Source organism: Sapajus apella, unplaced genomic scaffold, assembly GCF_009761245.1.
Source record: "Sapajus apella isolate SASKATOON/1434 unplaced genomic scaffold, GSC_monkey_1.0 scaffold6, whole genome shotgun sequence".
NCBI lineage: Eukaryota > Metazoa > Chordata > Mammalia > Primates > Cebidae > Sapajus > Sapajus apella.
The window spans coordinates 32554409-32568728 of NW_022436946.1; the positions used below are offsets into that span (position 1 = coordinate 32554409).

The following is a 14320-nucleotide window of genomic DNA, read 5'->3' on the forward strand; positions in this document are numbered from 1 at the left end:
TCCTACCTCTCAGGCCAGCACATATATTCTGGTATTTACTGCCAAGTTCCTAAATAGTCTGCTCATACTGACACATGTTGATTTTTCAATTTAGGGTAAATTGCCCACTATGGAAGAAGAGGATTTAACTCTTTTAGACATCCTCATAATACACCTGTCCAACCCCCACCATGCTACACACAGGAAAACTTTGCTTGCCCCATCTTCCGACAGTTATCACAATTTGCAGATAAACCATCCTTCCAGGTTTGCATTATTAGAACTACTTAGTTATTATTATTATTTTTTGGAGTTGAATTACCCAAGTGTTATTATTGTAAGTTTTTTTTCCTTGGGCTAGTTTAATAAATACCTCTTTTTTTAATTTTGATTTTTTATATACGTAAACTCCTTGACTGAATTGTAACACTTTTCTCAATATGGTTAACAATATCAGATTATCCAGTACTTAATTTTTTCTTGGACACTTCCTTCCTGGAAACAGTGTGCATGCTTGTGCTCTAGGGTAGCTACACAGCTGCTGTTGTAGGGTTTCCTTCACATTTACCCTGGGAATTTCCCTCAGCTCTTGTCCATGTGGGGCTTTTTCCTTGTATCTCATGACTTTTTGTCTATTTGTTTTAGAAAAGAGAAAGTATGAGAAAGTATGCATGTGCAGCAAAAATCTGCTTTTTAAAAAAATTTTTGAGAAAATGTCCTTTATTTTTCCCTCACACTTCATTGATAATTTGACTAGACTTTTACATTGAAACCTTTTTTTTTTTTTTTAAGACAAAAACTTCTTGCTCTGTTTCCCAGGCTGGAGTGCAGTGGCACGATCTTGGCTTACTGCAACCTCCTCCTCCCTGGTTCAAGCAATTCCCTGTGACAGAAAGTGACTGAATGGCTACTTTTTTTTTTTTTTTTTTAAATAAAGTCTTGCTCTGTCACCCAGGCTGAAGTGCAGTGGTGCAATCTTGGCTCACTGCAACCTTTGCCTCCCAGGTTCAAGCAATTCTCCTGCCTCAATCTCCCAAGTAGCTGGGACTACAGGTGTCTGGCTAATTTTTGTATTTTTGTAGAGATGGGGCTTCACCATGTTGGCTAGGCTGGTCTTAAACTCCTGACCTCGTGATCCACCCATCTCATCCTCCCAAAGTGTTAGGATTACAGGCGTGAGCCACTGCGCCTGGCTGGAAAACTCTTCATCTAACAGACAAAGCCATTACATCTTTGTTTCTTAGCTTCTACAACTGCCAATAAGAATTCTTTAGCCATTCTGGTTCCTGAACTTATTATCAGTAGTCTGTTTTTTGCCTCCTCCACTTCAAAAATTTGAGGAAAGTTTTATCTGTGGTACTGTTCACTTATAAGAGTGCTTATAAGAAAAGTAACAGTTACTTTGCTAATCATTCCCTTCAGTTCCAGGATTTTTTTTTTCATTGTTTCTTTGATAATGAATAAAATTCCTTATTCCTTCTATTTCTCTGTTCCAGAAATCCTGTTATAATTGATTGCTTTGTTTCATCCTCTTATTCTATTATCTGCTCTCTTCTATGCTCTAGCTTTTGTCATTTTGCTTTCTATTTTTATTGATTCCTCAACTTTGTCCCGTGATCTTTTTATAGAATTAAAAATTTTTGTTAATATATTTTTATTCTTCACAGACTTGTTTGTATTTTGACTGCATTTTAAAATAATATTCTGGTTTTGTTCACAGATGCAAAATTGTGCTCATCTTTTTTTAGGATATTAATTATGTTTTTTCAAAAAGTGTTAATTTGCTTCCTGAATTGTCTTGGCTTCCTTGTTCCTCTTTGTTTTGGAATCTGATTTGATGTGAAAATCCTTCTCAAAAGTTCAGTATTCTTGGCTGGTTTCATATTTAATCATGAGCCTTACAAAATGATGGTCCAAGGAAGCTATGTGTCCAAGGAAGCTTCCTTTTGGTGTTAGGTGGGACCCTGCTCTTCCCCTGGGGGTCCTCCAGTGTCAGTAACTGAATCTCTTCCTTGACATATGCCAATTCAGCCTGGGAGAAAATTGCTCATTTCTTCTCTAGGCAGTAAATGCCTGCTACATCAACTCAGGGCATTTAGAGGGGGCTGGAGGTCTCAAGTCTCAGTATGTGGACTGTCACTGAATTTTAATTCTCCCCATTTCAGCACAGTGCCTCAGTGTGACTGGTAGTGTAGTATCTCTGAACTTGGACTTATTTTGGTTCAGATTTCTGTTATCTGTTTGTTTCCTATAGACAAAAGACTTCATCTGTGGTAAAGGAATCTATGATTCAGTTAGGCCTTAAATAACCTAAACATTCTTCTTGCTTTCAGTCCTTCTTCTTATCCCTGTATTCAGGGATGCCTGCTGCCTCCCATTCTGCAGACTTTATGGGGTTCCGTAGTGAAAAACAGCTCAATTCTTGTCTCTATTTTCTGTAGGCAGTCAACTTTCACCTCTCTTGGCTCTGCTAAATTGCCACTCCTCCATTTGCTTTCCCTCTTCTAGAATGCTTTGTCTGCCATGTCAGTTCTCCTGACATTTGATTTGCCCTTGTGAAATTATGAAAACTTTCCCTGTACTGCCATGTTAGTAAGGTTTGGGGAAATAGTGGAACTTAACATGCACACATTCAGTCTCTCATCTAAACAATAAATTTAATCTGTAGATTTGTCTTGTTTTGTGGTGGGGCTAGGTGTAAGAAAAGAGAGGATGAAAAAGGATGGACTGAAAAACACATGGATCTATTTTTTCCAAATCATTTTGATTCATCCAGGATCCTGATGTTTATAAAGATTGGTTCTCAAATGCACTCCAGTTGTTCCACAGCCTTTCCTGGTGGCTGCCAAAGACAGCTTTCAGGGCTTTGTCTCCATCACTGCAACCACAGAGATGTCATTAGGTGCTGAGGCAGAATGAGGGCCCGAGGCCTACGGGAGCCACCACAAATGCTCGCCCTCATGCAGAGTTCATTTGAGGCCAGCATCTCTCCACATGGGATGCTCAGAGGCACCATACCAGAAGAACCAGCAGAAGACCTTTTCTCTCTCTCCCTGCATTCAAGGACTGTTTACTTGGGTTGAATGCCTAAGAATTGACTGCAACTAGGCCCAGAAAGCTTAGTCTAGTCCTTTGCTTTGAGGATTCAGTTTCTTCATCAACAAATGGAATATTTAATCAAAGTCTTCCTAAGTCTCCTTGTCACATTTTTTAAGACAGAGTCTTGCTCTGTGGCCCACGTTGAAGTACACTGGCATGACCTCAGCTAGCTGCAACCTCTGCCTCCCAGGTCCAAGCAATTCTCCTGCCTCAGCCTCCTGAGAAGCTGGGACTACAGACATGTGCTGCCATGCCCAGATAATTTTTGTGTGTGTGCATATATATATATATATATATATATTTTTTTTTTTTTAGTAGAGGTGAGGTTTCACCATGTTGGCCAGGCTGGTCTCGAACTCTGGCCTCAAGTGATCTGCCTGCTTTGGCTCCCCAAACTGCTGGTGTTACAGGTGTGAGTTATCACACCTGGCCTTAACTTTTGTTAAAAGGATTGTATTAAGATAGAAAAAACAAAACAAACAAACAAACAAAAAACTGTCAAATACGAGTACTCAGTAAATGTGCTGCCTTCCAGATAAAATTCAGTTCACTAAATTTTTGCTGGGTGTTTACTATATAGCAGTGAAGGATGTGGCTCTTGCACTTAAGGGACTTGCTACATGGTAGAGATGTAAGTCACACATAAATAATCCACTTAAAGTAGGAAGTAGGTGGACTCATTAGAGTGCAGTGGAGAATATACTGCAGAAGCCCAGAGGAAGGAGACATGATTTTCAACTGAGGAAAGCTGAGGGGCTTCATGGAAGAGGTCTTCTGATACAGACACAACCAAAGCAGGAAGTAGAACAGTAGCTGAACTATACTTTCCCACTGAGTTATGAAAGGCTTTGACTAGGGATAGACTGAAATCAAAGTTTAATATGTCTGAAGTGTTTAACAAGAGATAACAGGTGGTAAGTCCAGGGTAGCATCTACAGTCAAGGAAACCCAACATGGAGTGATGAGGTATCCCAACAGGCTGACACATGGGATATCAGAAGGAGGGAATAGTCAGAGATCCAAGCAGGCAGGCAGCATTACGAAAATCTGTCAGCAGGGAACAGGGCACTAGCCACCAGAATGAAATTCGGGATTAAGACCCCAGGCCTAGAGAAAGTCTTCACAGGTAGAGTAGATTTTGCCAAGAGCAGAGGAGGGTTCCATTTACACAGGAACCAGTGAACCACTCAAGACATCCAGCAGAGACTCAGATACAGGCAATGAGAGAGTGGACCTGAATAAGGTTGGAGGGGCATTGCTTTGGGAGTAAGGTCAGAGCCTAGTTATTAGCTGTAGGGTGGTTGAGCAGGATCATGGCAATAGTGAGCCCAGATCATCAGGATTATTTCTAGTTTGGGGGCAAGAGATAAACTTCTCAGGGGAGGTAGGGAGAACAGCACTTAAGAGCATTTGTTTTTAAGAAATTGAGGAACTTGGAGGTTGGGAATCATTTGAGATACTCAGCTAATGCTGCACATAGAAATCAGGAAACAGGAGGACATTCCAGGAGAAAAAATGATAGCAGGAATAAAGAAGACAGGCTGAGAAATGCAGAGTAGGTATAAGGAACTGCAAGTGGACCAGCGTAACTGAAGCACAGACTGAGAGAGGAGAAACAATCGGAAATTGGTAGACTTGGAGAGAGGCTGGTGCAGCCTGAGGGTGCTGTGGAGGCTGTGCTCAGGAATTTATAATTGACTCCACAGGAAGTGGGTCACAACAAAGCAAGCTAATGAAAGCAAAGGAGGCTGGAGACATGGGAAATTTTTGAATCCATCAGATTAGGGATGACAAAGGCTTGAACCAGGGTAATTGCAGGGCTATGGAAAGAGACAGACAGTGTAGAATATAGCTTCAGGGCAGGAACTTTGAATTTCCTCATATGGTACTAATAAAAACTTCAACTGGCTTTTTTTCACCTAGAAATCATTGCAACCAGTACAGGCTCAAGTGTATATTTGTACTGGCTCTCTTAGATGAGAGGAGTAATTTGGAACCTTAAAATAGGGTATTGCTAACAATTTATATGGGGCTTGTATGAGAAACAAGCCCATTGTCATGACTGGCGAAACAAGAGTGCCATTGGGTCAGTAATTAAACCAACTAGCACTAAATAAGTGATCATTATTGCTACTTACGAGAGCAGCAACTGTTAAGTGCTTGTGTTCTACCAACCATATTATGTAACTTACTTGAGTCTTGCAAGGTCAGTATTATTGCCCATTTTACATATGAGAAATTTGCTTAGTGAGTTAAGTAACTTTAGCAAGTTCACACAATTAGTAAGTAGCAGAACTAGATTTCACATCTTGATCTGTCTGACCTGACACTTGGAGGAGGTCTCTCCAGTGAAAATTCCATATTGCCTCTACTTCCTAAACATAGCCATCATTTATTTATATATATTTGCATAGAAAACATAAGCTTGTTTTCCTCTATGTTTGAATTCTTATAACTATAACTAAAAATCCCTTTAAAATATCAGATACATATATGTATAAGCATATACATGTATTTACTTATATTCACACATACATGTATATATTTCATGCAAACTAGAAAACCACCTATAATTTTTCCTTCATTTCTTACAGTTTTATGGTCCTTTACTCACCTTGGTTGACCTGATAGACCTGTGTGTAGATATTTCAAAAGGCTGTGTCTACTTGGAGCAGATGCACTTCATTCACAGGTACAGTTCTCTTCTGGATACAGGGTTATTATGAATATTGGCACAAGAGTTACCTGTAGTGTGGGTAAAGCACACAAGATAATTAAACATTTTAATTCCTTCAAAATAGCAATAATTTTAATTAAATGTCTCTTTTATAAATCATTCTACTATAAAGACACATGCACATGTGTTTATTGCAGCACTGTTTACAATAGTAAACACTTGTAACCAACCCAAATGCCCATCAGTGATAGACTGGATAAAGAAAATGTGGCACATATACACCATGGAATACTATGTAGCCATAAATGACAAATGAGTTCATGTCCTTTGCAGGAACATGGATGAAGCCAGAAACCATTATCTTTAGCAAACTAACACAGGAACAGAAAACCAAACACCACAAGTTTTCACTCATAAATGGGAGCTGAACAATGAGAACACATGGATTCAGGGAGAGGATATCACACACCAGGGCCTGTCAGGGGTGGAGGGCCAGGAGAGGGAGAACTTAGGACAAATATCTAATACATGTGGGGCTTTAAATCTAGATGACGGGTTGATAGGTGCAGCAAACTACCATGGCACATGTAGACCTATATAACAAACGTCACGTTCAGCACATGTATCCCAAAACTTAAAGGAAAAAAAAGCCTCTCTTCTTTACAGACCTACTAGGGTTGCCTATTTGATTTCCGGAATTTTATTGTTATTATTTTATTAAACATAACTTCTGCCATAGGGATCTGGCAGCTCGAAATTGTCTTGTTTCTGTGAAAGACTATACCAGTCCACGGATAGTGAAGATTGGGGACTTTGGACTCGCCAGGGACATCTATAAAAATGATTACTATAGAAAGAGAGGGGAAGGCCTGCTCCCTGTTCGGTGGATGGCTCCAGAAAGTTTGATGGATGGAATCTTCACTACTCACTCTGATGTATGGTAAGTTTAATGGGACACAGAGTAATGCTGACAGAATCATCAGACCTTAGAGGGGATTTTAAAAGGACATCTAATCATGCTTTTTTAATGTGAGAAAACAGATGATCAGAGACATGAAGTGATTTGCCTCAAGCTAAAGTGAGAGTTGGTGATCATGGTGGGACTATTCCTGGGTCTCAGTAGTTCATGCTCCTCCCTGAATTAGTTTTGTTATTAAATAGATACATTTAATTTAAATATTTTATTACATTCCAAAGTTGTAAAAGCATATGACTAATAGGAATTAGTACTTAGGAATTAATGTCCAAGTGTGTGCCCAAATGACCGCTATTTGCGAATGTTTGGTCATTAATTTATTGTAAACTTTAAATCATGGATTCCAAAAAGATTAGGACACTGGGGAGATTTGGACATCTCTTTATTATTTGAATAACACCCCTTATTTTTGTTTGTTGACTCCCAACTTTTGAATAGAACGGCTCAAAATGTAAAGGTTTGTTCAATGACTTTTAAGTTGGGCTGGCCCTAGGCAAAATTAGGGATGAAACAAAATGTCTCAGTGCTGCCAATTTTTAGTCATGCCTTCCCTCTCAATGTTTACTGGCACCGTATCCCCTGCAAACTTAGAAAGAAAATGCTGAAATGCTTTTGTGCTCACCCTTATGTGTGTCTGCATGTCGTTGTTCTGAAAGTCTAAGATAATGGAGGCCTAAAGAGAGGTTTCAGACAGGGAGAGAAACAGACTATGAGTGTGTGTATACATGTATGTATGTATGTGTGCATGCATGTGTGTGTGCATGCATGTGCCTGTGTGTCTGTTTCTGTGTGTGCGTGTGTGGATGTGCATATATGTGAGCATGCATATGAGTCTGTGTCTCTGTCTGTGTGCACATATGTGCTTCCTCCAAGCCTTCCTATCATCCTGTCACCTTTGAAGTATTTTCTTACACGCAGTGTCTTGTTCTACTTTTTCTTAAGGTCAGCCTGCTTTTATATCTCCCATTTGCCTTTTATGAGGCCAATAATACCCCAATAAAGTAGACCCTGCTAGCCCCAGGAAAAATGTTGTTGGAGAAACTACTATAAGCCTGGTGTTTGTAATAAGTATAATTAAAGAAAACCCTCTAATATTCTTAGGTCTTTTGGAATTCTGGTTTGGGAGATTTTAACTCTTGGTCATCAGCCTTATCCAGCTCATTCCAACCTTGATGTTTTAAACTATGTGCAAACAGGAGGGAGACTGGAGCCACCAAGAAATTGTCCTGATGATCTGTAAGTTAATTATGTTACCATAACCACCCCCAAAACAAAAACATGTGCACATACAATCTTTGGTCTCTTGGTATCGTTTGTTAAATTGTTAAAATAAAAATTGGAATTTATATGTTTGTATATTTCACATAAAATAGAAATTCATTTTGTCAGTTTATGAATACATTATTTCTTTTTATTTGTATTACACATGATATTTCACTGAGAAACAAAATTTTGGAGAATATAATATTTTTATACTTCTGGTTAAGTGAATTCTAATAAATAAAAGTGTTCTGTGTGTGTGAGAGAGAGAGAGAGTATACACACACATACACCTTTTATTTTGGGAGATCTGATTTGACTAGTATCTTAATCTACATATTAAAAGATTCTACTAAATAGGAATATATTGTTTAAAAGTTGGATTGCCTTTGTTGATATAGCTGATACTGACTGGTAGGGAATAGTATTACTAAAAGTTATGCAGGTTATAATCTGTTTATGAGCTTAAAAAAATGACTAAGTATTGTAACTTTACTGAATCCTGGCCATTACTGAATTCTAATAGTGATTTCTCAGAAGAGTGAGTGACTTTGAATCAAATTATAAGGAAAAAAGTTTTTATTCTGAGTATTAATCTGCCTCCTTGTGGAAAACCTCAGCAGAAATATTGAGTCTTGACAACTTTTTCCAAGAATTGTCTTATCCAAGAAGTTTCTAAAAGAGCAAAGAAGTATGAACTCTGTACATGCAGTATAGTATGCCAAGGATTGTATGGATTACAGAGGTGTTTAAACTAGGGACCCAGCTCTTCAGCATCTTAGAATGTGTTTTGAATGAAAAGACACCCACACGGAGCAGTCGGATGCCAAGCCAACATGTAATAAAGTGCTAAACTGTGTGGTACAGACAAGTGCAAAAGGAATTAGCAGTATGTGGATGCACACCATGGTTGTACTGCCTTGACTATGCTGTGTTATTTAGAGGATTATTCTGACTTGAGCCAAAAGATGATTAAGAGCTGGGCACCTTAGTTGGATGTTGTACTGGTGAATGTTTTTGTATGATTTAAATCTTCCAGCTAGAAGACGATTGGAATCACTGCTTGTTCTGATTTAGCTTAATAGTCTCTGGGATATTTATAGGGAGATCAGATGCACACGCATCTGACCAAAGTTGGAAATAGTGCCTAAAAAATGATTCATAATTATTTTGAGGAAAATTATATAAATTAAGGATAATAAATTATAAAAAAATTTGAAAACCTTTCATGTAAGGCTTAAGAAAAAAGCCCAGGATACCTAAATACAAAATAAATTTTAACTAAATACTTACAAACTGATCACTGTTTTGCATCTCTTACATGTCAGACACTCAGAATTTTTGCCAGAATTTCAGTTGCACAAGATTTTCCTTATGCTGTTAGAATGTTATCTGGCTTATTCTACTCTCTCCCCAAGGGTTAATGTGCCTCATCACAATCATGCAATATTTTTGGATAGGCTCCTTAGAGACTGATCACTAAACTATCAATTATGACTTATATGTTTGATGATTTTGTTTGGGGCAGGGAGGTTAATAACAAATTGCTGTATTTTGGAGCAGCAAAATGTAGACATGTTGAACTTTGCTCAATCTAAAGGTATCAAAAATGCAACTAGAAGGAGGAAGGAGGAGTGCTAGAAAAGTATTCCTGATTATGAGTGGAAAAATATAATATTCTATAGTTTTAACTTAAATAATTTATTGATTAGATTGCCCTTGTTTTAATAAAAATATAGTTTATAATATTCTATAGTTTTAACTTAAATAATTTATTGATTAGATTGCCCTTGTTTTAATAAAAATATAGTTTATTTGAAATGAAAATTTTCCATTGGTGGTTTTGAAGTTCATCTGAACGTCAATAATACAAATAAGCCATGCAGAGAGCCCTCCAAGTGCTGCAGGACTCTGACAAGCCCTGGGAAGGGTTAAAGATCCATTGCCAACCAGGAAAACAAGCTGGGCTGGGAAATGGAGATCTCAGCAATGCCATTCAATCTGGTCATGGCCTTAAGTTGTCATGATAAAGATTAACTACTCTCCTTAGAGTACAGAGGGAACTGGTATTTATTTGAAGCAGTTTTCTGAGATCACAGGCCCAGCTTAGGGGTTTGAAAGTCTGCACTGAGCCTTGCTACATCTTCCATTCACTGCTTAAATACTCAGCACCTGGATGCACTCCAGGTCAGGTGGGCCCATAGATAGCTATGCTGTACTCAGCTATTAATGGAATGCCAGGTTCAGAGCATTCCTGCCCTTCTCTCCATAGCCTGGGATGTATGGTAGAAAGCCCAGCCATCAGCATTCTCTTCAGTTTTTAGTTTGCACAACAACAACACCACTCCTGAGAAAAAATAGGATCAAAGGGCAATCTACTTCAAGTGAGAGATTTTTGGGGTTTTATAACAGATATATTACAGTGGCAACTGGATTTACTGGAGAGTCCCTTGGTTGTAAGAAGCAACCACGGGGGAACACAGAGGTTCACCATCTTATTTTTACATCTTAAAAAATATGTACACCTAGAGACTAATTGGGTCTCTCCAGGTTAGGTATAATGAGTAAGGAAAATCTTGATGTCTGTATTTTATGTACTTTGTATAAATACCTGTAGAAACTTTTCCCTTTAATACTGAAAAACACTATGGTGTTTTCATGTACTGAAATTCAATGGCCTTGTGAATTCAAAGTCTTTAATATTCATAGAGGTTAACACTGGATATAGCCAAATGAGTCCTGTGCTATTTCAAAAAAAAAAGTTGAGGAAAAGAGTTGTAAGGGGTTTACATGGTGAGTGGAGGAATTGGAACCTCTACTTAGCCAAATGAGATACTTTAAGTATAATGAGTATTTTTCTGGGGTCAAAACAAACAGCCCAGGTAAATTTTAACAAACTTGAAGGAACTGCAAATTTGTTTAGAGTAACATTTGAATATTTGTAACTATAACTTGGTGCAAGCATATACTGCATGATATAGAATGGTGACAAGGGAATATTTGTAAAGGAAGATCCTCTATGCCAAGATAGTTTTCATTGTTAATTTACTTAAAAGATATAAGGAATACTTTTTTAGGATTATTAAAAGCTCTTCATTTCGTTCCATTGCCAATTTATTGCTGTTTGAGAACACGAGTTTTATTCTTTACTTTTAGATGACTATTTTTATATAGCCCCTCTTTTTTTAAGTCCTCATTTATCCCTGGATCATGGAACAGAAAGGTTTTATATATTAACAGGTCAAATGTGTTTGTCATCAGAAAATTAAGTAGAGAGTAATGATTGGATTTAACGTAAATTAGAGCCTCCATAAATGAAAAAATTAGGAATTTCTGCTTACGTGGATTTCACAGTTTAAACAAGAGGCTGAACTTTTGGAGACAGAATAAGTGGGTGATATGCAAGTGGCTAGGTGGCAGCTGTAGGATGGTTTCTTTCTTCCCCCGCCTTCCTCCTCCCTGACCTCCTCTTCCTTCTTCCTTTTCTTTCTCTCCTTCTAAATAATCTCCATTAAGGATCTTGATTTTTTTGTGCAGAATAAAGCAGGTTATAAATAAGTATGTCAATGGCCCTTTTTTGCAAGAGATATATTCCAAGGCCCCCAGTGGATGCCTGAAACCAAGAATAATACCTGTATTAGTTTTTTCTCACACTGCTATCAGGAGCTGGTAATTTATAAAGAAACTGGGTAATTTATAAAGAGAACTGGGTAATCTATAAAGAAAAGAGGTTTAATTGGCTTGTGGTTTCACAGGCTCTACAGGAAGCATGGCTTGGGAGGCCTCAGGAAACTTACAGTCATGGCAGAGGGGGAAGCAGGCACAGTCTTTCACATGGCCAGAACAGGAGGAAGAGAGGGAGCAGGAGGAAGAAAGAAGTAGATGTTACACACTTCCAAACCACCGGATCTCATAAGAACTCTATCACCAAAGCAGCAAGGGGGACGTCTGCCCCCATGATTCAGTCACCTCCCACCAGGTCCCTCCTCCAACAGTGGTGATACAGTTTGACATGAGGTTGGGTGGGGACACAGAGCCAAATCATATCGGTACCCAACCTTATATATACTATGTTTTCTTTATCTGACAACCTAGTCAACTAATGAGTAGGTGGCATATACAGCATAATAAGTTGGACAAAGGGATAGTTTCATGTTTCAGGTTCATGTTTCATTACACTATTTGGAATGGAATACAATTTAAAACTTATGAATTGTTTATTTCTGGAATTTTTCATTTAATATTTTTGGATGGTTGACCTCAACTAACTGAAACCATAGAAAGCAAAACTGATAAGGAAGGACAACTGTAAAAACCTCTTAACTGAAATATGACCAACCTTGAGAGATTCTGTCTCTGCTTTGGCAATATTTTTGAATCACAGCTTTATTTTCAAAAATAAAATACTTCCTATGGAGAATTATAATACTTCAATTTTTCCTCTCAACTCTGAAGACAATCCTTAGATTAATCATCAAAACTCTATTTTTTAAATTCCGTGATCTGACATTGATTATAATATCTCATTTCAAAGTCTAATGATCCTTCATTGACATCTTTGTATCATCCCAGTTTTTAAATGGCACAGGTTATAGAGAAATATGTAAAAGATTAGGTTGTCTTTTGGTTATTTCTCAGATGTGATTTTAATTTTTAAAAAATAGAGCCAAGTTTGGTATTGAATACACAGTATGTAAATTCTTTGTAATACATGTGAAGTCATCAGTTTAAAACAAAAACATTGAAACAGTCCAATATTAGTTTTCCCTGATGTCATTTATTCTGATATGGAGTGTCAACTCTGACCTGAGGTGCTTGTCAAAAAGTGAAATAAATGGAAGTGGAGTTTGCATGCTACATTAGAATGGAATGGAGATTGCATTATAATTCCCAAAATGGATACTGGCTATTTTAAATACAATACCTATAGTGATTTCTGGGCTATCCTTACCTAGTGGTTATAATCTTGTTCTAGCTCCATAGGCATTACCTTAGTCCACACCATCATTATCTCTCACCTAGTCTTCTTTAATAGCTTCCAAACTGCCTCTTTATGATTTATTGTCCACATATCTGCTAGAGTAATCCTTAAAAAAATGTCTGCTTAAAAATCTTGAAAAACTTCTCCTTGTAGTGTTGTAAAATCCAACTCCTTGCCTACCCTGTGAGACCTGCATGATCTCGCTTTCCTCCTCTGATCTCATCTCATCCTTTCCCCTCAGTGACTGCACTTCAGCGACACTGGCTTTCTTTCAGATTCTAAAATGTACCAAGCTCTTTCCAAATTTAGGACTTTACACATGCTTTCCCCACTTGTAGTGTGTTCCCTGACTCCCATCCACACCCTATTCCCATGACTAGCATCTTATTTTCCTACAAAGTTCTTTGGCTTAAATGTCACCTCTTCAGAGGGGCCTTCTGTAAGCAACTTTCCAAAACTGGTTCATGTTTATTAGAATTCATGTTTTTTTTTATTATTACTTTGCAAAAACTTATAATTTGTAATTGTATATTTATTCATATAGTAGTACTAATGTTTTAAGTACCTCCCAATCTGTTTCTTTATCAATTATCTGTCCCTGATTCTGATCTGCCATATAGCTCCAGCAAGTCAAAAAAGAGAGCAAGTACCTGTTTATAATAAGTCAGTACACTTGAAAACCAGGTTTGGAATATAGAGAGCATCTATATGCTAAAGATGCTCTCTAAAATCCTTTGGCTCCTTGTTAATGTTTTAAGTACTAGGTTTTAATTGTATGTATAAAACATACAATTTTTATAAGGATAATCAAATAAAAAAATGTAGTGGGCAGTGCCCTCATTTCTTCCAAGCCCTGGGGAAGTGTAGAAAAAAGAGAACTTGACAGATGTGGGAGGGTGAGATACTGGATATCTAGGTTCAGAAACCTCCTCTGCGGGCTCAGTTAGAAGAGATGGGTACCACCAAGGCCAACTGCTCACTCACCCCTAGTTTGGGAGAATTATAAGGAGATCATTGACTGGAGGGCTCTCACTTTTATATGGGAGACCCAGGACTTGTACAGACAGAAAGGTCTAGCTGATGCTTCCAAACCTCCTTTGTTTCTTGTATTGTGTGAACATTTTGTCGAGAGCTAGAGATTCTGCCAAGAAGCACCCTTGGGCTTCTTGTGGGCATACAGCAGAAATAGGAATGGATTTCCTGGGCCCTGAGAGCATGTGCAGGACTTGATAGTGTCTGAGAATCCTACAGCTAGAGAGAGACCAGGATAGACCACTTTAGTGGGGAAACATCAAAAGAATAGGTAAAGAGTTCATAGACTATCAATAGGGGCTGATGCCTAGGCTGG

The 14320-nt window shown here is 38.0% G+C and overlaps 1 protein-coding gene across 3 annotated transcripts in view; it reads left to right on the forward strand.

The window, feature by feature from the left end:
* The window catches only part of ROS1 (ROS proto-oncogene 1, receptor tyrosine kinase), a 139920-nt gene that overhangs the window by 114078 nt on the left and 11522 nt on the right, over positions 1–14320 (forward strand). For all 3 annotated transcript variants that reach the window (XM_032274959.1, XM_032274956.1, XM_032274957.1), the window contains exons 40-42: positions 5673–5770; positions 6495–6695; positions 7833–7967. In XM_032274959.1, the coding sequence (XP_032130850.1) occupies positions 5673–5770; positions 6495–6695; positions 7833–7967 (434 nt within the window). The remainder of the gene's footprint in view (positions 1–5672; positions 5771–6494; positions 6696–7832; positions 7968–14320) is intronic.